This window comes from Antrostomus carolinensis, unplaced genomic scaffold, assembly GCF_000700745.2.
Source record: "Antrostomus carolinensis isolate BGI_N321 unplaced genomic scaffold, ASM70074v2 scaffold29239, whole genome shotgun sequence".
In the NCBI taxonomy this organism is placed as follows: domain Eukaryota; kingdom Metazoa; phylum Chordata; class Aves; order Caprimulgiformes; family Caprimulgidae; genus Antrostomus; species Antrostomus carolinensis.
Genome location: NW_010336870.1, coordinates 7,333 through 34,260, shown reverse-complemented (window position 1 = coordinate 34,260; position 26,928 = coordinate 7,333). Strand labels below are relative to the sequence as shown.

Here is a 26,928-nt window from a genome sequence, read left to right as displayed (position 1 = left end):
GGGAGGTGTTTTAAGATTTGGGTTTATTTATTATCCTCTTGTCCGATTGGTAATAAAATAAAATTTGTTTTTTCCCCAAGTCGAGTCTGTTTTGCCCGTGCCAGTAATTGGTGAGTGATCTCTCTCTGTCCTTATCTCCACCCCCGAGCCTTTCATTATATTTCCCCCCCCTGCCCAGTTGAGGAGGGGAAGTGACAGAGCAGGCTTTGGTGGGCATCTGGCCTCTAGCCAGGGTCAACCCACCACACCCTACCCATTCTGTGATTTTTCTAGTGCTCTTTTTGCCACATTCAGGTGGTAGGTAGCACAGGTAAGATCCATCTGGCTTGTAGTACAATACACAGGAATGGAAATCAGATTAGCAAACTTAATCTTTGATTCTAAGCAAGTCCAAGGGCCAAAATTTGTTATCAATTATTGAACAGAAGCCAAGAGGATTATCTCTGGGTCAGTCTTGGGGAGGACTGTTTATGTTGTAGCATGTTAAAAGCAAGCATGCTGGAGGGTGAGGTGGGGAGGAAAGCACATTGTTAAACAGAGTGTATTAGAGTATTTGGGAAGGTTTTTGATGCCTCATATATATGTATATGTAGACACTAAAATTTGAACACTGCAGCATTATACCCAACACCACAGAACGTTTTTTAGTGGGCATTACTTGAATATTACAAATTAAAATGCATTACTGACTTGCCAGCTAAGAGAGAAAGGTTTTATCCACACACGTAGCTTCTGCAGTTCTTTATCTTCTTAGTTATAAAATAAGATCAGCCTAATAGAGAAGTTATGTAATTACTTACTCCTTGTAAGACTTGAAAGCTGTCATTAGTAGGTGGAGGATCCTGATCTGGGTCAACTCCAACTCTACAGAAACATGAGGGAAACAAAGCAAGTGGTGTTACTGAAGGTTGCAAATGCTGTGAGTTTGGCAGAATACATTTTAAAAGCACTTTAAGCACCCAGCAAAGCATTCAGAGAGATTGTAAGAATAGTTTGAGGAAGAGCTGTCCATTATTCTCCTGCAGTTACACAGCTGTAAACAAGATACTTTTTCACTCAAGCAGCAACTACCTGTAGATAACAACTTTAACTCCATCTCAGCATCAACTGTAACTGCTTACCTTTGTTGCCAGTTCTTTTAGGACATTGGCAAATACTATTTTTGGCTTAAAAGGTGAACTGTGGGTGACATCCTCTTGAGTGGAGAGCATCCCTCATGTCCAGCAGCAAGAAACCAGACTAAAGATAAACCCAGCCTAAATATTTGACACAGCAAAAAACTTAGCTGCCAGACAGGCCTGGGAATGGCTCAAATATATAATTTTTAAAAAGCCACACACATATAAAGTTTTAATGCACTCTGTGAGGCAAAAAAAATACCTTATAAAGACTCATAATATTAATGTGCTGAAAGTTTCATTCACCTAACACAACACAGCCACAATGGATTAACTAAAGGTTTGTCTAGTCCATCCTCCCATCTGAGTGAGGGAATGTCTATATAATGAGATGGGGGATGATTATGAATAATATGTTAATAAGAAACTGTCTACACACTTTTGCATAGTTAGCGAGCACCTTATTACCAAACCATCCTTTCACATAATGCTCCCACCCAACATGGGTATTTAATCCTTATAATTATATTCAGGTTCTTGTGGTCTGTTTTGGGGGTAGCTATTTGTTAAGATTAGATTTGTCTAGTTTTAAATCCTATTCATGCCTTAATCTCTGAGCTCTCTTGTAGAACCTAGACCTCCAATCTCAAATGTTAGGTAAGATTGTAAGTCTCAAACATGTTGTGTTTCAGTCCTACCATGTTACATAGTAAGTGTAGGAAAATGCACATAACAAAAATATGTTGTCTGAAATGGCTAACTTCTTCCTTTCCCTCTCTTGGAAGGGCCTGAGCTGTTTTAGGGTAATTTCTTTGTTACCTAGACTGTGTGACAGCTATTTCTAGACACTGTGTTTGTGCAACATCCCCAAGGATCTCTCTTCTTCCCTCATCATTTCCTTGTCCCATATACAGAGTCATCTTGACCCTTAGGCACATTTGGCCTTGGAATTCATTGGCACTGACCAGCCTTCAGATGAAAAAGCTTTGCCAGTTTAAGGGAACACTGGACAGACAGATTTGGTACTGGATTGTAACACCAGCTAAAATAAAATGCCACACACAAGAGCTCTGAAAGGTTACAAGGGCTTAGATGTTACTGCTTAGGCTGTTACTAAGCAGTGAAGACATGATAAGAAGGGTTTTCTGCAGACAAACTAGTTACCTAATGAAGCCTCATGCATAAAGCTGACAAGCAATGCCAAGAAACCCACTCAGTATGGCAATATACATAAGATTGTGCATTCCTTTATAAATACATATAAAGAAAAAAGATTTGTGGCTTTCCAAACTCCAGCTGCACAATGGGGAGGTTCAATGCACTACACACAGCAACCACGCTCAAGTTAGCCATGCAGCTGGCAATATGAACAGGGAGCTCAAGAAGCTCATTCCAGAAGATGAACATAGCTCGCATTCCCTAAATAGTTTTAACTCACTGAGCTGCCCATTCACTTCACAGTACATAAGAAAACCCAAACAATTCAAAATGTCTCAGCTTTTACTTGACTTTACAAGGTTGTGTGTCTGTGTCTGGGATTTTAACTGCCCTTAGGCAGGGGAAGGGGGCTTAGCGAAGGACCAAAGCAGGATGGCCATACTGTTCAGTGAAAAGTCATAGTACTTCATAGGCCAGGTGTTTCGGTTCACTGTTGTACTCGAGAGGAAAAGAGAGCTCAACTTTTAGAGAAAAGATTCTTGCTATAGATGTTTCTTTCAATATTGAAACAGTACACTGATACAGACTTGTCCGTTTTAAGTTTTTTTTCAAAGTTATTTTTCAGGTAAATTTACATCTCGAGTATTTCCAATTAATTATTTTCTAATAAATAACTTCTTAAAAAAAATAAATGTTTTAAAGTGTGCTCCTCAGTTCACAGATTAACAGAAAATACTATTTCTAACTCCCATGACTACTTTTTGTATCTTTCAAACAGCATACATGCTCTACTCTAGCATGAATTGTATAGGAAGCTTTATTTTTTTTGTGGCAAGTCTGCCTGTTTAAGTTTCAAGGTATGTACATCCTGGTTTCATGACAAGCAACACATTTTTGCAGGCCCTGCCCTCAAATTTCTAAGAAAGTCCCACCTTTGCCACTTGAAACAAAACAATACCAAAAACTAGTCAAGCCTCTCTCAACCTCCTTTACAGTGAAGAAAAGCACAGAAAACATTTAGTTACTTCATCTTTACTTAACTACTTCCATAATTAAAAGTACAAGTAAAGTTAATACAGACATACCTTCAACATATTTAAGTATATTTTAAAAGTTCCCCGTAATTTAAATGTACCATAAAGGCCAATATCAGTTATAATTTATTTAACTAGTTTTTAAACTAAGACAAACTGTTACTGGCAGTTATAATTTATTTAACTAGTTTTTAAATTAAGACAAACTGTTACTGGGTTGATTTACGCAGATCCCCTCTCGGAGATCAGGGCACAGAGAGGGTAGCCTTGCTAATCACTGTGGTGTTCTGCTCAGACACCCCAGCAGAAAGACAGGTGAGCAAGCTCTGGTTGAAAACAGTGTTTTGTTGAAGAGGCACAGTCTATGTGACAGGCAGTGAGGGGCACTTCGGCCGTGGGACAGCCAAGGCCAGGGCAGTGCAGATGCCAGCAAGCATCTTCCATTTTCCCCTCCACCCTTTCTGAAAGCCCAGTGCAGCGGTTGTGTGTGGATTCCCTGAGGGTGTACAGTAGCAATTCAAATTAGGAACTCTTAAAAAGCAGATGTCAGATGAAGAACATGAGCAGTCTTCCAGCTGTAACAATGCATATATACCCCAAAACTGGTGAAAAATCCATCTACTTACACCAATGGCATCAATTTGGTATTTCATAGATACCTTAATACTTCAGTATGACAGTTACTAGCACAAAGTTCAGTCATCTTTACTTCTGCCTTGGGAAGTTTACTGGAATCTGTAGACAAGAGTATGCTACAGTAAAAATTACCCCAATTTAAGTATATTTCTCCATTCCTCCTTTTTTTTTTTTTTTTTTTTTTTTAATTTTAAGGCTTAAGAGGCTTTTCATGCTGTAAAAGCTCTGTAATAGCAAAGGGACTACCATTTTGCTCCTAACGCCCCATACCAAAGCACTGCATTTCTGCGCCTGACTCCTGACCTTCTTGGTCCTTATTCTACAGCTACAACTCCAGCATCACACATAAGAGTGGTCACTCAGATTTCATCCCTCAAACACTAAGCCTATGTGTAATTCAGTAATTTAAACAGTGTGGCAGAAAATGGTTGAAAAACAAATTGTGGAACATGAAGTGGAAACTAAATGTATGGAAAGGAATGGTAAAAACAGCAGATAAAACTACTTCAAGTTCTCCACAATGACATTTTAAAATTAGTGGAACTATTTCTTCTGATACTTCAAAAACCTTTTGAAGGTTTTTGCAACACACAGATGGCAAGTTACCAAAATACCAGGCTTTATTACATTCTAGCATATGTAATTACTGTGGTAACAGCCAAGAATGACTGTAATGGCTTGTACAAAGAATCTGAGAACTATTATCTAGTGTACTGCATCTCTGGCAAATTTAGTAGCTTGCTGGGAACCTTCGAGTGTGACAGGATACATAAAAAAAAAACCAAAAACAACTTATCCTTGCCCCATCCCAAGGGGTTTTCTTTACATATGTATTCTGTATGTATTTTTATATATGTGTATATATATATATATATATTTACATACACATGCACTTACATAGAAATACATGTTCCCCCACAGATGCCAGTTAGAGATTTATTTTATCTCTCTATCCACGTACCAGTTCTAGAAACCATCAACCCGAGAAGACTAGGATTCTGGTTTATCTCCACTCTGAGTAGCATCTTCATATAAAGCAATGTGATAACCCTCACTTTTAAAAATATATCCCCAAAGAGGCTGGGCTAAATCACTTATGAAGTCCCTTCCAGCCTGAACAGTTGTACTAAATAACCCAAAGGAACGCTTAAGAATACCTGTATGATTAAGGATCATAAGATCACATCAGTGATTTCTCAGCTTTTAAGTCTTCCCAGGCCAGAGATGCTAGTTTTGCTTCATTAATTACCTATATGCAGAGTTAAAGGATGTGGTGTTTTGTGGGGGGTTTTTAGGCTAAAGACATGATGTGTGATTCACGCTCTCCCAGCTCAGAAGACTCAGAATTGAGGAACTTCTATGGCACTCTGTGCAGAAAAGGAGAAGCAGCAGCAGCATGCCATAGTACAGAAAAGGAGCACACAGTGTTATAAAGATGAAGAAAGCCAAGCACCAGGTTAATTTGGTATCAAGGAAAGCACAGTATCACCTGAAATACAGCCAGCGGCTTTCACTCATCTCTTCCACCGATGGAACATGGTCACCAACTCTGGTACAGTACAAGAATGCAATGTGAGTAACAAAATGCTTGTGAGATGGTAGCTTTAGAGAGCTTCCCTAGCAAAACAAAGCAAACCAACAAAAAAACCCCCGACCCAATGAAAAAAGACAAAGCATACAAGAATAAGAATGGCAGGACAATGGCAAAGTGACAAAAACCAAACCAAAACAAAAACCAGCAGCGCTTTATGATTGAGATGACCAGTAATATTCTGCATTCGTTCAGATTCAGACTGGTAAAACACCTGTACTCATGATAGGCTATCTCCCCCAGAAAATTAGATTTGGTAACTCTGAAGAGAGCTGCTACGCAGAGCTGATCTAAGAGAATTTCTACTACTTTGGACCTGCACATGGTCTAAAAGAGAGGGTCACTGGAGAAAGCAATCACAGGAAGCTCTGCGTATATGAAAGAGGTCATCAATACTGCCCTGGTTCAGAGCAGTTCAAAACAACTGGTAATATGCATTAAATCACTCCACTGGTTTGACTAACAATCTTTAACATAATTAATCCCCAGCCATAGCAGAGTGTTTGTACTCCTTGCTTTGCCTTTTTCAATTGCACTTAAAAAAAAAAAAAAGAAAAACACAAGTGGAAATGTGTTTGATTTCTAATATTTTCCATGTAAATTCCTTAGCAACTTGTGGGATTTTTTTTACCCCTGCTTTTCCATGAAGGCATGCTACATGAACTATATATTGCTTATGTGAAATAAAAGCCCAGATGATCAGAAACCCACAGACGCCCCACTTTACAAAGAGCAGGTGTACACACCTGACTGAAGGCTGACATCTTGAAAACCAAATATTTAAGGCCATAGCTTGTGCTATGAAGAGCACGCACTCATCTAATCCTTGAAGGCTGAGGCAAATACCAGGCTTTGGATTAATTTGTTTTGGATTCCTGGTTCGACAGCTCTTCTCCCATACCAACATACACTCCAGGTCAGAGCACTCTGCTCTGAAAGGCCAACACCAAGACAGCTCTGCATATGAAGCAAAAACTAAAACTAAAAATTACTCAGTAACTTCCCTTCTATGACTTTTTTTCCTCTTTGCTGTGTCTTTGCCAAGTTAGTATACTGAAGTTTTCCCAGATGTCTATAATGAGTGCAGCATTTTTGGAAAATTTTAGCTATTTTGGAAGAGTTCAACTGTTTCTCAGAAGATGGCTGAGGAAGAAGAGAATTCCCATCACCATGTTTTAAAAAAAGTAAAACCCAGTCACTAAAAACCCCCTGGAATTAGGAAAAAGATGTTTTGGGTCAGTTTTAGGCTGTCTTTGGGTATTTCTTGACCTAATCAAGATAATGACTCCTGAAGCTGCCTGGTGAGGCTTGCCAGAGCTCGGCAGTTAAACCTGCATCACCCCATGTGCTCTGGATATATCTCGACTCAATTCCTACAGGGTCTAAGCCTTCCTCACACTTCCTCCTCCCCCCCCCCGCCCCAATTGTGAATTGCTATATTTAAGGGCACAAGAACAGAGATAAGGAAGCATCTCCCATGCTCACTTCCAGACACCCAAGAGAGGGGGTAATCTCTTTCCTACTAAGGGAAAGACCCAGAAGGGTAAGGCTGGAGGTTCACAGGCTGCACCACACCTTCATTAAGAGAAATTCAAGACTGATGATGAGAAACTAAAGACTGGGAAACAAGGAAGAAGATGGGAGAAACTAGACAGGGAAAGACAACTGGAGAAAAGAGTCCAGAAGAATATATAGTGAAAGGAAAAAGTCCACAACAGAGGGCAGGAGCAACACCTGGGTCTGTGCATTTGCCCTTCAAAGGCAGCAGAGAACAGTTAGAAGGCAGTGAAGTGAAGGATCTAAGTTGTAGAATAATGGAAACAGTCTGCAAAACAGAAGCATGAAACCTCCTATCAGAAGACACCCTGCTCCAGTCTGGAGCACAACACAAGGCTGGATCCCAGCATCAACACTCACCTCCTGCCTTCGCAGCACACTGAGGCATGATATTTAAGAAATGCATATTTTATCATTGGACCACCAAAGTATAACCTGAGACTGCCACCAAGCTGTCAGTTTTACCAGCATCCCAGATAGGTAGGTAGTTCACACAGCAGTTATCTAAGAGTTAGTGTTTCCAGATATCTTTTTCAGTTGGCTCATTTAAAGAAAAAACAAAACAAAACAAACAAACAAACAAAAAACAAACCCCCAAACTCCCCCACTAAATAGAAAGTTCTTAAAAGGATTGTATTTGCAAAGTCAAACATAAGGCAGTAAAAGTCTAAGTTGACATTGTCTGTGCAACCTTTAACTTTTATGGTACAAAGATACCTAAAATATTTTAAATTGGAAGATGTAATGCTTTAAGATTTAGAAAAAAGTGGCTAAGTATAACTGAAATTACTTCATTAGTTCAAACAAACTTCCTCATTTGAAGCAGGTTATGTACCAGAGGAAGGCATTAATCTATGTGTTGCTTCATTTAACATGAAAAGAACCAGGTCAATAACCTCTAATGAAAAATGGAAAAAGCATTATTTTGCAATACAAATACTAGAAGTTCCCTTTTTTTGCTGTGACAGAGAAATGAAACAACGTCAGCTACTTTTCTGAAAAGAGGAACTTTGCCAGTGTTTTTGATTTACAGGGCTCTCGAGTTTGCCGAAATTGTTAAAAATTCAGACAGGAAACTGTTTCTTTGTTTTAGTCTCAAAGGATGAGACTATATTTTAATATCCAAGTCATGTTTGAGTTTCTAAGAAAAAAAAAAAATCTACTGCTAGAAAAGTGTAACTGTTTACCACTCATGCTTGGATACATCTCACTGACAGACAGCCAAGAAATTCAAACACATGACATCACAGCTTTAACTCCAGTTTCTGGTGTTAATTTTTAACTTGTTCAGCATCGAGTTGCAGAAACCAAAAGCATCTGAAGATGTCATTATTTTTTACTTGGATTTTGCTGTCATAACCTCACTTTCCCAACCAGTTAAGCAGTAAACTAAAGAAGCCTCTGCTACAAACCATAGGTTCTCTGGTTAGCTGTACATTTAAGCCTGATCAGTGGACCGTGGTACACTGGTAACATACCTATTTGGAAAGATACCTGCTTTTCAGATTACTTGAGACATTCAGAACACAGCAAGGGGAGGCAGAGGGCATTTTTGCCCATTTTCCTCCTCGTACTGCTTTTTACTTTACCAAAACTTAATTTTCACGTTAGCCTCTCTATCCCTCACCTACTTTTAATATATTTCATATCATGGGAGAGAAGGGACCGCAAGAAGTAAAGAATAAAGCATGCATCCCAATTGCTATGCAATTAATGGTTTCGGCCAGAGGCACGTGCCTCTGCCTCTAAGCCACAGCAAAGCAATTCTGGACCCTTGTGTAGATGTTGCCCCATGCACGCACATAACTGCCGCCCCATGAATGTAGTGGTATCAAGACAGGCGGAAAGTCTTGGCTGGAGTCAGCTTTCTGGTACTGTTCTACCTAAATTGTGCAGCACAACTTTAAATAAGACCCTTAGGTGTTGACATCTGTCTTAGCTCCTTTGACTTTCCCAGAATAATAGATATGTGTCTGAAGTTCCTAGGGGAGAAACCTAGCCCATTGCAGCGCACAGGAACTACTGAAAGGGCCACCCAGAAATCCAACTGACGGGCAGACCAGTGCCCAGAGGATTACAGTAACACCACTCTGGCACACGACGACCAGCCAAGCTAAACCAGCCTAAAGGGTCAGTCAGCTTGGTCAACACTTTGTTAAAGCAGGCCCTTTTCTCCTCCTCACCTCCACACTGCAGCCAGGCCAACTGCTTCATGGGGACTTTATAATGGCTGACTGGCTTTCCATCTTTCCTTCCACAAAGGCCAAAGTCAGCCAGGACTTAAGTGGTGTGAACTTCACACCAGAGCTGGACTTTTAAGAGTCTGCACAAATCCTAACATTTAAGTTCAACACACAAGTGGCATTAGTTTCCCATGTCCTTTCACTTAATCTAGGAAGCAAACCACTTGTTCTCTTTTAACCTCTTTTCTGCTAAACAATCATGTATGGGAGCACTACTTATTTGCAGCCTCTAGCATTCTAACCTAACAGGAAAGTGTCAGGGCTCAGAAAACATCCCAGGCCATGCCAGGGACAAGTTACCTACTGCACTGCCCCAGGACTGCGTCATCACCATACACTGTGCTGCTGAGCAAGGCACTGGGACTGCATCTCATCTTCATCCCCTCCTGCCTACCTCTTCCACCAGGTAGAAAAGGATGGTAGTATATTACTATCTTTCTAAAATTCAGCTGGAAACTAATTTGTCCCTTTCTTAAATCTGTAAGGTCAAACAAGACTTCTTGTTCTCCAGGGGAAAGGGTTCTATCACAGAGGGTACTTTATCAGCACCAAGTTTCTAATTCTCGATCAGCTGCACACGGCTGCCATCTCCTGGCACAAATATGATTTCCTGTGGTCTCAGGGCAGTCTCCATTATTAATAGAGCAGCGCCTATCAAAGCAGTTATAGGCAGACCCATGCAGTTCTCCAAAATACATCCTATGTAGAGTTCCCTTGTTTGCGTGATGTCCTTCCCTTAATAGGGAAGTTAACCATCTATTTTCTGTCAACTATGCCAAACAAATGACAGTTTAAGTTACTGCTTACTAGCAAGGGTGGGTAAATCTCCCAAAAAAATACAGCTAAACACTCAAAACTATGGTCCAGCCAACTGCCCTTTGGCAGCTACTGGTCTAGAAATGGTATCAGAGCCTTTCCAGCTGTTCTGCCTTTTTGGTCACATTAATGATGTTTGCAAGTACAGCTTAGGTGAAGGGCAAGCCTGGAATGGGTATGGTGTCACCCCTTTCTCCCTTCAGGGGCAACTCATCAGCCAGGCTCATGGAGTCTCATTACTGAACCAGATTAGTCTTGCTAAAGGAGTAAGTGCATATTCTTGGATGCTTCCACCAACTGCTTCCCAGACTTGATGGAGGAGGGTAAACTGCTATCTCAAAACTAGTTTCCAGTTGGCCAGGAGCTGGGGCACATGCTAGAATTCAGTCCTGTGCTACTGCTGACAACTGAAGAGGCCTTGTGGCAGAGGTAACAGTTGACTGCACTCCCAGAAGTTGCCTTCTGATACAGGCAGGGTGTACACAATTCCTCTTCACTTATTTGATCAGCAGCACATGCCTGTCACTTGCTGGATGACAAGGTTTGAAGGAAACACCCAGCTGTGCTCCCTCAACAGAAGAGGTGCAGGCAGCAGGCTCAGGATGCCAGGACCTACAACGAGAGCTGTTAGAGTCAGTTCGGTTGACCTGGTCGCAGCCAGGCTTCAGAAGATGCTTTGGAATCCACTCAAGTGGAGATCAGACAAGGGATATCCTCACATCAGCCATCGCAGAGGCTGCAGGCAGATCTTGGTAGACTTCGCCCAGCCAGCGTAAGCAGACTCCAAGGAGCATTCTTACCTGTGTACTGCTGGCCAGAACTCATCTCCTGCTCCCCTGCACACCACACCTTGGACAGCCTATGCACACTGCTGGTTATGCAGAGGCTGTGCCTGCCCTGCTTGCCGAGGTGTATTGGTACAGCTGTTCCTTATACACCACCATTGGGCAGAAATCTCCTTCTGTCGTGAGAGGTGCCAAATGGAAAACTGCACAACACCTATTCCAGGTACCTTTTTAAGGTTGTTACACAACTCTCACATGGGAGCAACCAGTCAGGTTGAGCTTAGAAATATCACTAGGATGCAGTATCTCAAGATCATTAATGACACAACTGCACTGGAATTGGTTTTGTTGTTGACTTCACACCATGTGTTGCATTACCTGTTGCTAGCAATATGACCTTCACAGAACCTGACTACATGAAAGTGATGCTTCTTTCTGGTGTGCTAGCCAAACACCTGGAAGGTGCATTTAAAGACAGTTTTAAAGGACAGAAACAGATTAATATGGCACCAAAAAACCCCAAACTGTGATTTCCTCATGTTTGCTGTTAGTCAGAGCTGAGATACTGTAAATCGCTGCTGAAGTGCCTGTCTCCAGCTGGAAGCACGCTACCTTCAGTGAGAAGAGTTCACAAGCATTTCTGGGAGTCTTGTTAATTTTTTTGCTAACCTAGAAAGCACCTGCTACCTATTGCCACAAGTAGTTCACTAAATTTTTCTGAAAACAGCACCAGTCCCTAAGAATGACCAGTTCTTACAAAGACTGAAAGTGGTTTTACATAAGATTGTTGTTTCCTATCCTATCACAGGTCAGTGGGATACAAATTCTGGTTAGCACAATTAGAGAACAGGACAAAGCAACCTTTCAAGTCCCCAAGAGCACAAACAATTTACATATGAAAAGCACACTGAAGGGTTTGTAGAGTGTGTATTGTTTTAATTCCACTCTATTTATCTTCCCCCCACTCAACTACTAAAACTTCCACATGATAACATATGTGGTCTTTAACAATCACCAATTCACAATTCTCCAGCACTTCTGGCGACAAGTATCCTCAAACATGAAGGTACTTGCAGCCCAAAAGTATTAAGTATTGTCCAGGATTTACAGACAAATGTTTATAATCATGCTACTTACCATTTACAGGTCTCCTTACATGTCTCCTCAAAACAGAAGCAAACACATTCAGAAGACTAGCAGGATCCCATTTATCCCAGTTTTTTAGACAACATTAGCTTTGTTTGGATAGATGTATAAAGTGCATTTGGTTTAGCACCACCCACTAAAGACTCCATAACTTAAAAACATAACAGGGACATTATCAAGAGCCAAAAGACAGGGAAATGTCTTAGTACAATAGGAAGATAAGTTTATATTGACTAGATAAATTCTTTCTTTTCAAAATAGCAGCTGCTGTATCAGGCAACACTATTCCATATCCTACTGGGCTGACAAAGACCTCGATACCTACTTGCAGAGCAATCAGAGAGCTTTAGGCTGGGTCCTAGCAGCATCAGTACATTTTCTTCACCAGCCTGCACTACCACCTTCTTCAATAAAACAAGATGTTCTCAATACCTAGAACACCTCTAGCAAGCATCAAACAAGTTCTACAGGACTATGCCCGATTAGCACAGTTGCCACTTGAAGAGTAACATTTCCCCAGTGTGCAGTTGCATACTGACCTGATGTTCAGCCACGACAACATGGGAGTTGTACCTCCACCGACAATCCACACAGTGAAAAAGACAATAAGGAGAGTTGTTGAGAACATCATTTGATGTGAGTAGGTAGCAGTATCTCGTATAGCCAGAGCAAACGCCATGGCTCCCCTGAGACCTATGGGAAAGAATGAAATAGCAGAGCTTCAGGAGTGCAACTGTGCCTATTTATAACACAGCACCTTTCCTTGCCCCACCCCCTGCCACACAGGCACAAAGTGACAGGCAGAAAGCAATGGGCTCCGGCAAGTTTTAATTCCCTCCATTGCCCTGGGATGATTTAGAACATAATTTGCCCCCATAGTTTTCTGTAACTTATAGAATCCACTAGTGCTAACAAAAGGTATAAATATTTCCAGAAACTAACAAGAAAAATGCAGAAACAAACAAGTTGTGGACAACAGCAAAACATACTATGGACATCAAGCAGCTCCCTGAATCCAAACGAAAATGCACACTTCTCCAGTTGATTCCATATTGGAAGCATGAGTTCTTGGCATGAAATTGTTATCAGCTGGAAAAATATTCTAGTTAATAACATGTTCGCAGGCAGATTATATTCCCCCTTCCTCCCCTGCCCTTGTTTCTATTATGAAACTCCATTAGCAAGGACAAGCCATGGCATCTGGCCATCTGCAGACTTCTTAAGTAGGGGAATCACAGAATCACAGGATGGTTAAGGTTGGAAGGGACTTCTAGAAGTCATCTGATCCAACTCCCCTGCTCAAGCAGAGTCACCTGGAGTAGGTTGCCCAGGACCATGTCCAGGTGGCTTTTGAATATCTCCAAAGAAAGAGATGCCACAACTTCTCTGGGCAATCTGTTTCAGTGCTTGGACATAGTAAAAAGTGTTTCTTGATGTTTGCAGGGAACCTCCTGTGTTTCAGTTTGTGCCCACTGCCTCTGTTCCTGTTGCTGGACACTGCTGGAAATAGCTTGTCTCCCTCTTCTTTACACCTTCTTGTGTACAAGAGGCATCCCTGGCACTTCTTTGGGATGAAGATGTTTAGACAAACAGACATACACTCCATGATTTGCTTTAAATGACAAACAGTTATTTGTGTGACAGAAATTGTAAAGGATTTTAAGTTAAATACCTTGCTTTCTCCAACTAAGTGGGAGAGGGCACCCATAAATATACCTTGATTTTCTCAGGAGATATCTGTTTCTGCATGTGTACATCATCTCAGCTAGAAATAACCTCCTGGAAGAGATACGTCCTAGTTCCTCCCATCCCCTTCAGATGCATTTCAAATGAAAATACTCTACTCCCAATGTGAGGTGACTGCTTGCTGCCAGCAGCTGGCATTTCAAGATGTCACTCTTCCCAGACACAACAGACTTTCTGTAAAGGTTGCAAGACACATGATAGCACACTGCAACAACCATTCAGGATGCATGGAAGTGGATTATAAAAGCAGAAGGTGGTGCTATAAATTGCTTATGAGTTAAAAATACATTTTTTTGCTTTACCCAACATTTTTGCTTTTACCTGAGAACATCATCATGTGCTGAAAGTTCCAGCTAATCTTATGCCTTCTGCCCAGATTCAACAAGAAGGAGAGAGGGTAGATGTGTGCAGCTCTGCCCAAAAAGATTGCAATCTGTTCACAGCTGAGGGTTAAGGATTTCACTTTCCTGAGGTATGCACTCTTGGGCTCTAACATGAAGCTTCTATTTTAGTGAGAGGTTTACATCAAAATATCAAGTGTTCTTGTTATCTCTGTCTATATAAGACTTTCATCAATTATGTGTATACTGAACTCATTGCACAGAATGTAAATTTTAACTCATATAACCAAGTTTTTTAATGCACAGTGAAATTATATCTAAGTACTAAGATTACCAGTTGTACAAATGAAGACTTTACTTAAAAAATTCACACCTTAAACAAATATCACCACCACCATTCAATTAGGGGTTTCACACCAACAGAAATGTGTTCCTATGCACAGAAGGAAAGCCAACATAAGATCAGCAAGTGGCCGCTCCATTATGGCTCCTGCAAAGGCAAAATCTCCTACTGGCTGGCAAACACTTAAGAGTACAGAGGTACTAAGATGATAAAGCTAAAAACCACTTGTCAGCACTAGAATGAAGTTCAAGAAGAGAAGTAAAAGAGTATTGCAGAAATTCATGACAGTAGGTGATAAGCTCATTCTGTCCCCTGTTGTGCTGTAAAACATCCAATGGTTCCAGTGAAGAAGCAGAAAGCTGAATACACCCTCTGCTGCCTATGGAACACTTTGGGACAAACTAGAGTGATGTGCTGAAATCCTATAAAACACCAACACAACCAGAAGTCCACCAAACACTGATCATTTGCTGCTAGGATAGCAACATTAGAAAAATGAAACAGCTCTCTTATGGAAAAGAAATAAACCCATATAAAAGCTCTAGACACCACTGGGTTGTTGCCATAGCTAAAGTAAAGCAAAACTGTCTGCAGGAAATTATGACTCTAGGAAAATAAGATTTTGATTATTACTTTGTACAAAAAGCTTGATGTAATTATTTCAAACAACTTTTACAGCAGTCCTTTTGAGGACTGCAGAAATCAGACATCAGAAGCCATTGTGACCAATGTACATAGGAATAATGGCTAGGATTTTGCCAATGACACTGAGGTTTTAGCTCTGCCTTTGCAGTCCAACCTTTCTCTTTCAAGAGCTGATGTCTCTACATTTCACCCCCACAAGGTGTTAATCCAATGGGTACAGTAGCTGTTGAGGCAAAATGTGGGTGCTAGTACTAGCTGCCTTCCTCACAAAGTAGAAAAAACACTCAAGAGGTAACAGGGGTTAAATGCAGTGGTAGAAAAAGATGTGAAAAATGTAGTAAAAAGTAGGTGGGTAGGAAGAGAAAGGAACAACGTAAATACTGAAAAAAACTCCTAAAACATATAGCAAAACCTGAAAGAGGACAGAAGGCCACAGCAAAGATGAAAAATTACAGTGCTTAGTACACCAGATACAATTACTCTGTTCATGTCTTTATTCAAAGGCTGCAGGGCTCTGGAGCATTTTTTAGGTCAAAAGAACAAATGTGAGGAGACACAGGAGAAAATTTATTACTGTTTCAGAAAAAAGTAAATGGCTAAAGGAAAACAAAGACAAATGTGATAAATCCCTAGAAGCAGTAGAGAGATGAGAGAAAACAGTAGAAAGAAGGACAGAAAATAAATACGTTCCAGACTAGGCCATCTTGATATGTCCTTTCATCGGGTTTTATCTCCATTGCCAATAGCCCGACTCCTGCAGCAGGCAGAGAGAAATCAATACTGGAAGACTAGTTCCCATTGCTGCATGCACACTTTCAATTGCTCTGAATTTTCAAGCAGCCAGGAATGTAGTGAAGTAATAGTTATACAAGCCATTTCAACAGGGGTGGGATACAGAGAAGAATCTAGTGATTCCTAGCTTACACGAGTGTGACTACTACAAAAGTGTTCAGTTCTGGGGAATTCGAGAGCTAGGTACCAAGTCAGGCAGGGACAATGGGAACCAGATACTCACCTCCAGCACCAGCACCTTTCAGCAGCGTGTACCCTTCGTGCAACAGTCTGCATCACAGCTCAGTTCCTTCCTCCTCCCATCACCTGTGATCCTGACCTCTACCTTTGGGGCACTGCTCAAAGATAATCTGTTCACCCACAATCCTCTTTACTTGAAGTTTGTTTGCTTTCTTCAAGGCACCATTGGAAATGAAGAAAAAATAAATCCTTTTCTAGGTCTCCAAAGTTCAAATATAAGAGCAACACAAGTACTGCTGGCTGTCAATAGCCAAGTGTCCTGGTTTTTAGCTGGAACAGAGCTGGGTTTCTTTTTCAGTAGTTAAATAGTGCTGCATTTTGCTTTTCAGCCTGGGATTTGTTATGAGAGACACACTGATAGCATACCAGCGTTTGCATTTTTGTTGCTGGAAGCCAAGGACTTTGTGTTCTGTTAGTCTACAAGCGCAAGATCTAAGGGGGTGAGGAATATTTAAATTAATAAGCTAAACTGGCATTTGGATATGCCAATGGGATATTCCATATCATATCACATCATGTCCAGTATATTAGTGAGGGGCTCTTCCTCTTTTGCTCTCTCTGGCTTTCTCTCGGTCTCTCGCTCTTCTGGGATTGCGGTTTCGGTTCGGGATTGTCGCTCCTCCGGGATCGTTATCTGGGAACGGGCCGGGCTCGGTCAGGAGGGGGGTGAACAGTTGCACTGGGTATCACTCATTTGCATATTTTGTTAGTGTTATCACTATCAGTACTATTTTAATATTAGTACTATTTTAAGTTTTCTTTTATTTCTATTGTTAAACTGTTCTTATCTCAACCTATGGGTGTCCTTATCCTTGCACCCCAATCCTCTCCCCTGTCCCTTGGGGATGGGGGGAAAGGGGGTGAACAGCTGTGTTGGCTGGTAGTCAAGGGCTAGCCCAGGGAAACTATCACACCAAGTCACACAGTAAAGCATATTAATTTGTTTATCTATTGAAATTATATTCTAGCACTTGCTTAGGTACAGAGCCAACAGCTGTGTGGCACAGAGGCCTTAGGGCTTTGATGTAATGGGTAGCCAAAGATTATCCTCAAAATTATTGTGCCTGCAAGAAATCAGGGAAAATCAGGTCAGCCATTGTCCTCTATTTGGTAAAGCCAACAGACACCACAAGTTTTCAGGCACATAAAATAACGGAGAAACCTCACACAAAGCAAAAAAGGATACAAAAGCTCCAATTATGAAAATTGGGCTGAATATGTGTTTCTGGAAAGTAAACAGTGCCAAGCCCATATAAGAAAATATGAAGTTCTCAGCCAGGAAGTGCAATACTTCAAAGAGCTAGGGAGAAAACAGTTACATGTTAAAGGTCAAGTAATAAATATGCTTTTCAAAAACAATAGTACATGGCCTACTACAGCAATATACTGTATAAAAAGATGAAAAACAGTCTTGCCTGCTTAGTGCGGCTTCTTGATTCAACTGACAAGTTATTGTATGTATAATGCGCCTGAGTAATGCCACAGAAGAGAACAGCCACCACACCTGTGAACAGAATCACACGGAAGAATCAGCCTGCTTACTGTGTGAGCTCAGCATATTTTCCCTTCCCAAGTTCTATTAAATTTATACATCATCCTTAACCTTGAGATTTTATGAACCTTATTTTCAAGTGAGTTAGATTCCAGGTTGGGGAGGCAGCGTTTGAACCAAACCATTGCTCTGACAAGCCTTTGTTGCACAGTCAGCAGCACCTTCAGTGACATCGTACAGAACGTAAAAAAGCTTTAAGTACAAGCATCATGTTTCTCATAGGAAAGGTTCAATGCAAAAGTGGGAAAACGGCTGCCAAAATGGGCAGGACTTCTGTCTCCATGTGCTTGAATCCCAGCAACTCACCGGTAAATCCACAAGCTTCTGCGAGCAAGAAAGTGCTCCAGGACATCAAGAAGAAGAGAGCCGTTTCCAGCAGGGGGAAGCAGTGCAACTTGGTAAACTTTGTCACGTTAAGTCATTTGTTAAGGGATCCAAAAAATAAATCTTTTGCCTTCTCTGTACCTAGTGTTTATGAAAAATACTTTTATGTACTAACAACCAACGCTAGTTGGAAAACAAAACACTTAATGCTGAAAAACATCAATTCTATCACATCAAGACAAACTTCAGAATGAAGGTCTCCCCTTGCAACAGTCATTTTTGGCTATTTTTGCTGCATATCCATGGCATGACTGTGGCTCCATCTCTTTGAGGCAATATCTTACTCTATGCCCTGTTTCCCTGCAAAGTGTCAGCAGGGAAGGGATATATACTCAGCATTCCTTTTAGATTATGTATGGTGGGTTTTTGGTTTGGGGGTTTGGTTTTCCCTCCACCCAATAAAGATCCCTCCCCATCTTTAAACAAAGCATAAAATACATTCAGAAGTATTTAATTCACAGGGTTGTTCTTGACTACAGCAACCTTAAGATAAAGTAGATATATCAGATGACTTCTGCTCAGATTTGTTGACAAGTCTTTTTTCAGCAAGTGAGGCAGAACAGAAATCCTGCTTACAACAAAATATATTTCCTCTCTTAGCGTTGATGTGTTTTAGAGTAAAAGCCAACTGAATCACAGCCGCTCAGTCTTTCAATGGGAAGAAAAGAATAAGTTCGTCTTCCAGAAGACAGTAAAATTTGAGGAACATCAAACACACACTGTTTTAACAGTTCAAACAGCTACTGAAGTGGAACAAATTTCAGTAGTGTTAAATATGGCTCTTCACATACTACAAAAGAGTTGTCCACATATTTAGAGAGCTTCTTTTTCCCCTCATCACTGCTCTGGCAGCCGGTAAACACTGTACAGCTCACTGTATCTGAGGTGCAGACAGCTATGTGCAACTGTACTGGAAGACACAGAAAGAAACCACATGATAACAGGGGTGGTAGAGAGACCCCCCATCTTTCTGAAAGCTGACAACTAGTACAATCTTCTCTGAAGTTCAAGAGGAAGGACAGCAAGAGCACAGCAAGGACACTTGAAACAGCAGTGGTAGCTCTCTCTCCTGTCCATATGAAGGCAATTGGTACCTCGATGGACACATTACGGCTGCACCATCATCCACCATTGCTCTCCATGCATAACACAGCTGCACCCTGGGCTCTCTGCAGCATTACACAATCTAAAGCTAATGGCAGCACTGCTGCTTGGAGAGTCATGGCTCAATACAGGACAGGGATGTTAAAAGCAATGAGGAGCACCGTTTTCAAAGGAAATTCATAGGTTCTGGGAGGTTTGGGGCTCACAGCACTCTTGGCTGCCTCTTGCAAGCAGCAGTCAGGTAGCCCAAAAGAGTCAGGGGAAACAACCTGCTGTGGGCTTTAGCACAGAATAAGGCATTCACAACAAGCCACAAGTGATTAACACCAGAGGCAAATAGCTAGCAGCGTTTCAGTGGGAGCTTGGTTAGGATGAAGCAATCCTGAGGCCAGCCACCTGCCAGTGATTTCTGTGGGTACTTGTATATCTTTCTATGGACAAAGGTTACATGAATACTGATCACATCTTCACACTCAGATTAAAACAAGCTAGTGTCAACGTTGCTCTGGTTGGAAACAGGTGAGCCCTGTTAGTACCTGGATGTGGCAACTCATCTGGAAGAGCTAAATGCTAAAAAGGATATCAGAGCTGTCACAACCCCCGTCACTGCTCCCATCATGAAAGAACCACTGAATATTCCCAGGAAAACACCAACAGACTTGAAAAACGCTGCTGCATCAAAAGCATGGGTATTTTCACCTGTTGGCTGGTAAGCAACTATCGATCTAGAAAGAGAGCAACACAATGAGAAGTTAGAAGTGGCATCAGAAAAGTTTTATTCCATAGCAGCAGCACCTGAGCAACAGAAGAAGCAATCCCATACTGAAGGCAAATTTTCCATTCTGGTGTATGTATGCACGAGGGATCTTGGCAAATGTTTGCAATGTTTATTAATTCACTTCAAGACAATTTAAATGGTTAAATTCAAAATAACATTTCTCAGAAAAAAAACCACATTTATTTCATACAAATACCAAAAGCAACTAAGTAATTTCAAAGTAGAAATTCAGGTAGTTACTTACGAAGACAATACAATGGCAACAGCGTCATTCAACACACTCTCTCCAAACAAGAGGGCATAGAGATCGACATCGGCGTGTAGCTCATTGAATATCGCTAGCACAGTAACTACAGAAAGAAAAGAGAAAAGCCACAGAGGCTGACTTCAGGAACAACTGTGTGAGCTGACAGAGCAGACTTTCCAGTTTGCCTAAAGCAACAAAACCCAGAAATTGAAGTACAGGATCAAAATTAAAATGGGAAACAGCCTAGTCATGGTTATCTATAGGTAAACAATTCCACCATCACTTTTAGGGCAGCTCCTTTAGGAGGCGGCTCCCATCTGCACAGGAAAGGCCCCATGATCAAGGGGCACAGGGCAGACAAAGCATTTCTACCAAAGCCCTGATATTTGTGGCTCTGTTGTCCTCCCATCTGCACAGGAAAGGCCCCATGATCAAGGGGCACAGGGCAGACAAAGCATTTCTACCAAAGCCCTGATATTTTTTGTAGAACATGTTCCATAGAAGATAATCAACAAAACATTGTGCATCTCTTGCTACTTTTAAAGGCTGTATGGATTGTTGACATAGCTTTATTATTTCAGCCATTGCAAAATAGTGCTAATAACCTTAAGTGTTGCCCAAAGCACACGCTATGCCACAGGAGTGTGTGCTTATGCAGAACTTCAAAAGGGCAAGACTGATAAATATTTATAACCTCCTTTCAAGAAACTTCAGTCTGAGATGAAAGACCATGATCTTGAAGATGCTCTCATATGTGAGCTTCAAAAAAAAAAAAAAAAAAAAAAAAAAAAATCACATGGTGATTTTTTGTATAAATTGTGTGTAACCACCAGCTGTTCAGAGCTCAGCTCAATCACAGGAGCTACTTCCCATTTTTGCACAGATCACCACTGAGCACCTCAAATTAGCTGTTTTAAATGTCAAGCTTCATACTTCACTGCTCCCTACCCTGGCCCCTGACACACATCAGCTCTCCAGACTCACCTGTCAAGCAGAGACACCTCTGAGAGCCTGCTGGACTTCGAAGGATGACTAGATTATTTTGGCAAAACACTTAAATCACTTTGCCAGAAGAGCATTCTTCTGCTTAAACTTGTAAAACATTACGTTCATTTGAAAGAGAAAAAAAAAAATTCCCCAACACCTAAAGAGCCTAAAAGCCTCAAATACTGCTTTTAAATTATCCAATGTCCCAAGCAAAGTCCCAAGTCCTGCCAGCCAGACAATGTAGTAATTTCATCTATTTGCAGTCTTAAACTCAATGCACACTAAAAAAAACCCCTTACTGGTTTGTACTAAAAAAATAAAAATATTTAAAGTATTTGAGCAGAAAAGTTACATTTTTCCCCAAACATGCCATTACAGCATACCAGTCCAGCACCAAACCAAAACAGAACAGTTTTCACAACACAGTATTTGCATGCATTTCAGAGAAGAGGATCAGAGACACTAGCATAAAACAACTGCAAATAATGTGCTGTTAATATCTTTGTGCTATGCAGCCAAAAATCCTAGCAATAGGATTATTCTGGAAAGTTATTAAAAAGTGTTCAGCAAGCTACCTGGATCAGTGGCAGATATTATCGCTCCAAAGAGGAGGCAGTCTGTATAATAGAATTTATCAGAGAGTTGACCCACCAACTTCATTAGTTTCACAACCCCATACATGAGATTCCTGAAGAAAAAGAGGATAAAATAGTCCAAGTCAAACAAGTTGGTGCATTTCAGAGAAGCAAAGGAAAAGCACAAGCAACAAGATTTCAGGCAGGCTTGGTTATGCTACAGCTCTGTGGGACACTGCTACAGTTCAACACTAAGCTCTCAAAATTAATTTTTCTCTTTTCCCTATGAACCAAGTCAAGTGATATATGATCCAGAAGATATAATTTAAAACCAGTAAGCAAAGTATTAAATCTGTTCACACAACTAGCACACAGAATCTACAGGTCATTTGCTTTTTTTCACCAAAGGGAACATTTCCCTGTTCAAATGTCCTCTCAGTATTGCTTTTCCCAACACAGTATGCAGGACAAAAGCTCTGAGCTAAGAATAGCCTTCAAAGTATTTCTCTAGTGAAATTCCTTGAGAGACAAACCAAGGTCACCTATGCAATTCAGGATTTCTGTATTTCAGAATATTCATACATCAAACAGTAATATTAGCAGCGTAAGAGATTGCATGCAAGTAAACCAATGTGACTAGTGATCTTAAACTAAATGTTTGTTTATATATACACATAAAATTATATATATACAAATATGCAGAGAAGGAAAGAGAGAGCATGCATGTGGGCACTGAAAGGGACATCTCTAAAAGTCTGGTAGCTAAAATTGTATTACAAGTAGTGTCCACAATTCAAGTTGAAGTCAATTCCAGTAAAAGTCTAACAAGACTTTGTCTTGGACTGGACCATTACATCAAAAACTCAATGCTGCTCTTTAGCACTGTGGACTTGTAAAGTGATTCAAACTTGACAATACCATTTCAAGGTACAGTATTGTTTAGAAACAGGATAAATCTCAGCAAAAGTTATACTTGCTTTTTGTCTGGAGGACAATAAAATCCTCACACAAATAAAATCCTCAAACAAACGAAAAACAAATCTGAGGCAATCTGGAAGGCTCAATATACGCTTTATCGACTTAAACTTTAGCACAAAAAGGAACTGATACCACGGAGATCACTTACCCAATAATAAAACAGGAAACTGCTGTTCCTAAAAATGCATAAGCCAAAATGGACCCCAAATTCCTGAAAAAGTGTCTCTGCATAGGAAAGAGAGGTTTACATACTTACTTAAAACAAGTTATATCACCTGTTCAAAAACACACAGCACACTACTACACTTGCATTAATACACTCAAACACTCCTCCACTTCAGAGGAATGCTTCAATTACTGCAATGTATATTCTCTCCAAATTCAATAAATTGAATAAACCAAATCTGAACTATGCATTAAATCCTGCATGTAGCTTATTGACAGGAAGCTTTCCACACAGACGTTTTCGTAAGAGATGTAAGAGTTAGCTACAAAACAGAAAACCAGCACCAATTCATGGTATCTTCAAGCAAGAGCAGAATCTGCGCCCTTTTGCCATTCAGAGTCTGGCACATGCCACTGGGATTCAGGTTTGGGTTCACTTCTCAGCATAATTTACTGCATTTGGATATTTGAGAAGGACCAAACAGTTCATAGCAGGACATCTTTTACTTTAAATGAAATTGATGTTAACCTCTGGTAAAGTTCAAAGGAAAACAAATCAGCAAGATTAAATAGAGCTTAATGTGTTTATAGTAAGAGTACATGTATTTTCTCTTAAAACAATATGACCTAACCACCTATGGAGGAAATGAGATTTTTCTTACTGTCATTAAGAAAAAAAAAAAAAGCTTGAAGTGGAGATCACACTCCTGAACAAGTCAGTGGTCTCACATTTAAAAAAAAAAAAAAAAAAGGGGGGGGGGGGCTATGCCCCTCAGACATGATTGTACTTACTTTCTTCAGGCTATAACCAGCATGAAAAATAATAGGAGGCAACAGAATGTTGAAAAAAACTTCTGGATCAAATGTTACCTAAAAAATAAAACATGAAACTTCAATTAGAAACAGACATACACAAACCATTAAGTCTTTTTTTTCTTTCGTTTTCTGACAAATACTATTTTTAGTTGTTGAAATGGCTGAGTTGACCCTCCAAAATACTGGCCAGCTCTATGCACAGGCAGCAGCAAAAAGCTGCAGCTCTTCTTGGTAAACAGCATCTAGAAAAAACCCAGCATTACACCTATCAATAATGATAATCTTGCAGCAGTCCCAAACACAGTCCACTTCTTCAAATTAAAAATGTCTGTAGAAGTGATGCTGGAGAAGATGTCTCTTATTGTGGTACTTGATATTCAAGTATCTGCAGATGAAATGCTATTTTAGCTTTTTTTCCCCCTCCCCCCCCTCACATCTGGCCACTGCACAGTTACTGGGAGCCAATCAAATCAGATACAAGACTAGTTTTCAGGAACTGGGATCATACATCACCCTCATGTATTCAAGTAGAAGCTCCAGATATCCATGAAAGACTACACTACAGTAAGGAACTAAAAACAACACTTAAAATCCAAACAGAAGACCTGTACACATGTGCTCTCTTTACCCTCTGCCTAAGCACAGGTTAGAGGACAAACACAAGAACAGGATTCAATTCAGAGAAGTTTAGCTATCTATAGCAGACAGGTACATAGACACCAAAGCTCTCATCATGGTCAGCAGAAAGAAGTATTTTTATGTTACAGACCTTAAAGTCTCAATCCTATACTTCAAAGTCTAGCTTTGATACACACAAAAGATGGTTAATTCCTGACACTGAATAGAATAAGAAGCCAAATAGCAGATCTGAGTAACAGTCGATAGGTGAATTTCACTGCCAATATCAGACTGTCTCATTTGGTGGATTATAGGAATGTAAGCAGTAGCTATTTCCTGACAATAAACAGATTAAAAAACTCCAGGAAAAGAGCCACTAAGAAACAATCACTTTTCACTAAGAAATTATCATTTTTCTTATACTGTATTATACAAGGCAGCAACAGGCTTCTTTTGGTCAGCTGGTCTTCATTAATTCTACAGACATTAGAAGTGTATATTAAGTCTTCAAACAGCAAACAAGGGCTTTGGGAAAGCACCACATACACGCAATAGAGCACAGTTTTGCCAGCAGCGATATAATACAGAAGGTGCTTTTGAATTAAGCATTGAAGAGCTGTTTCTATCAGGAACACAGACATTTAATACGATCCAACATTCAAATGGGATGGAGGAGGGAAGGAAACACAGACAAAGGAGAAACACTCAGCCAAGCACAAGACGTGGTCTACCCTCACCTTTCGCAACATGTCATTTTGCTCCACATTGTGGATCTTCCCAGGGCTTATTTCCCCTTTGAGCGTATACTCAAAGAACTTCCCGCTGACGTTGACCAGCAGGGTGGTAAACGGCCTGTCCTCCTGCGAGCAGCTGAATGGCTTGTCATGGCCACTGGTAGAGGGAGTCCCGTATCTCAAGATCACCCCAACTATCAGTCCTGGAAGAGAATTAAAAATCCATGAGGCTGATTTGCTACTCCTGCACTTAACTTTCTAGTTTCAAATAACATCCAAGGTATAATGCATGAGCCTTACAAGCCTACGTGCAGCATCAACATTTTGCAGTGAATCATTACCATTAGTTTCCTGCAGAGGAAGAGAGGCGCTGAGCACATCAAAGCTACCAATGAATTTATAAAATCTGATATTTGCCTGAAGTGACAAACAAAAGACTCCATTTCGTGTTTTCTCTTCCTCACCCTCATTCACACCTCTAACACACAACCCCTGAGTTGCACAAGAGGCTAAACACTAGGACACATTAAATACATTTCACCTTCCTAAGGACAGAACTGAGTAGATACAGCACTGCTGGCAAATAAGGACTGCTGAAAATGTGTGACCATAACTGAGCTGAAACAGTCATCTTTGCCATAATATTTTACATCTGCAGCAAGGATGTAGCTTTTTTGCCTGGCAATTCTAAGCAAGCAAACAATGCTTCTTGCACAGTTTCCTGCATACTTTGCAAACTCTGCAACTAAAATTCAGATGACATGCACAAAGAAGCTGGCTACGTGTCTTTTGCCAGCAATTTCACAAAACCAAAAAAAAAAAGTAAGGTAAAAATTAGCAATCATAAGAGACTTGAGATTCAGGAACATAAGAACTCAGCCAGCCTAGATAAAAATCCAACCAGAAAACACTATCAATGTTTCATTGATATCAAGGGATGCATCAAACACACTGACAAAAAATAACTTGTAACCTAATAGAAGGGCCAGGCCAGGAGGCTGGAGAAGCACAAGGTTCTAACTAGTACAGTTCCTTTTACAATGTACTAATAAAAGAAAAAGTCTCCAGTTCCGTGGAGATTACATATAAGAACAGTCAAAGTGGTTTTGGTCTGGTAAATAAACAAACTGATACCCACTAAAGGCTTCCCTGTTGCCTTATGATGATCTGTGATTTTATCCTCGTTGCAGACAACTGCAAGGTGAAGATGGATGTTTGATCCTTTTGTTGAGAAGTCAGTAGTCAATGCTGGTTTTGCTCTCTGTGACCCTCACTCTGCATCCATAGATCTGTTTCCCTTGATGGTAAATGAAGTTGACAGGTAATAATCAGAGAATAAATGAGGTATGACAAAGAAAAAAAATCCTACCACACACCACAAAAAAACCCCAAACAGACTTATCCTTATGGTGTAGTGTAAAGAGTAACCAAACTGGTTTTTCTAGAAAAGCCAACCAAAAGAACAGACCTCATTCTCTTCAAGTTCAGAGTGGAGAAATAGTTTTAATGTAAGAGAAGGTACAGCAAGTAGTAGCTGTGACACTAGTGGGCAGCTCATCTCCAGCCATCTTTCTCTACGATCAAGAGAACATAGTGGCAACAAGATCATTAAAAAGTAACTGGAAGATTAAGACATTTTATTTAGAAAAGAGAAGTGCATACTCAGAGGGAATACAGAAACCCCCTCAACGAGATAAGTTTACTTCCTGAAATTTCAAATGCTGACAATTTAAACACAGATGTTTATACAAGCATGGTCCTAACAACCTTGGAGCATTTTACAGCAACACATGATGGAT

The 26,928-nt window shown here is 40.5% G+C and overlaps 1 protein-coding gene across 1 annotated transcript; it reads right to left on the bottom strand.

Annotated features, from left to right (window-relative positions):
- Positions 1-800: 800 nt before the first annotated feature.
- Positions 801-25,332, bottom strand: LOC104517875 (sodium/hydrogen exchanger 7; the record flags this gene model as incomplete). The annotated part of the gene is made up of 13 exons (XM_010175029.1): positions 801-864; positions 5,436-5,495; positions 12,624-12,777; positions 14,152-14,263; positions 17,378-17,491; positions 17,607-17,695; positions 18,050-18,155; positions 19,815-19,956; positions 20,254-20,359; positions 21,819-21,931; positions 22,945-23,021; positions 23,754-23,831; positions 25,133-25,332. Coding segments are annotated over 13 exons (1,415 nt in total), but the record flags the coding sequence as incomplete, so codon positions are not given.
- Positions 25,333-26,928: the final 1,596 nt, after the last annotated feature.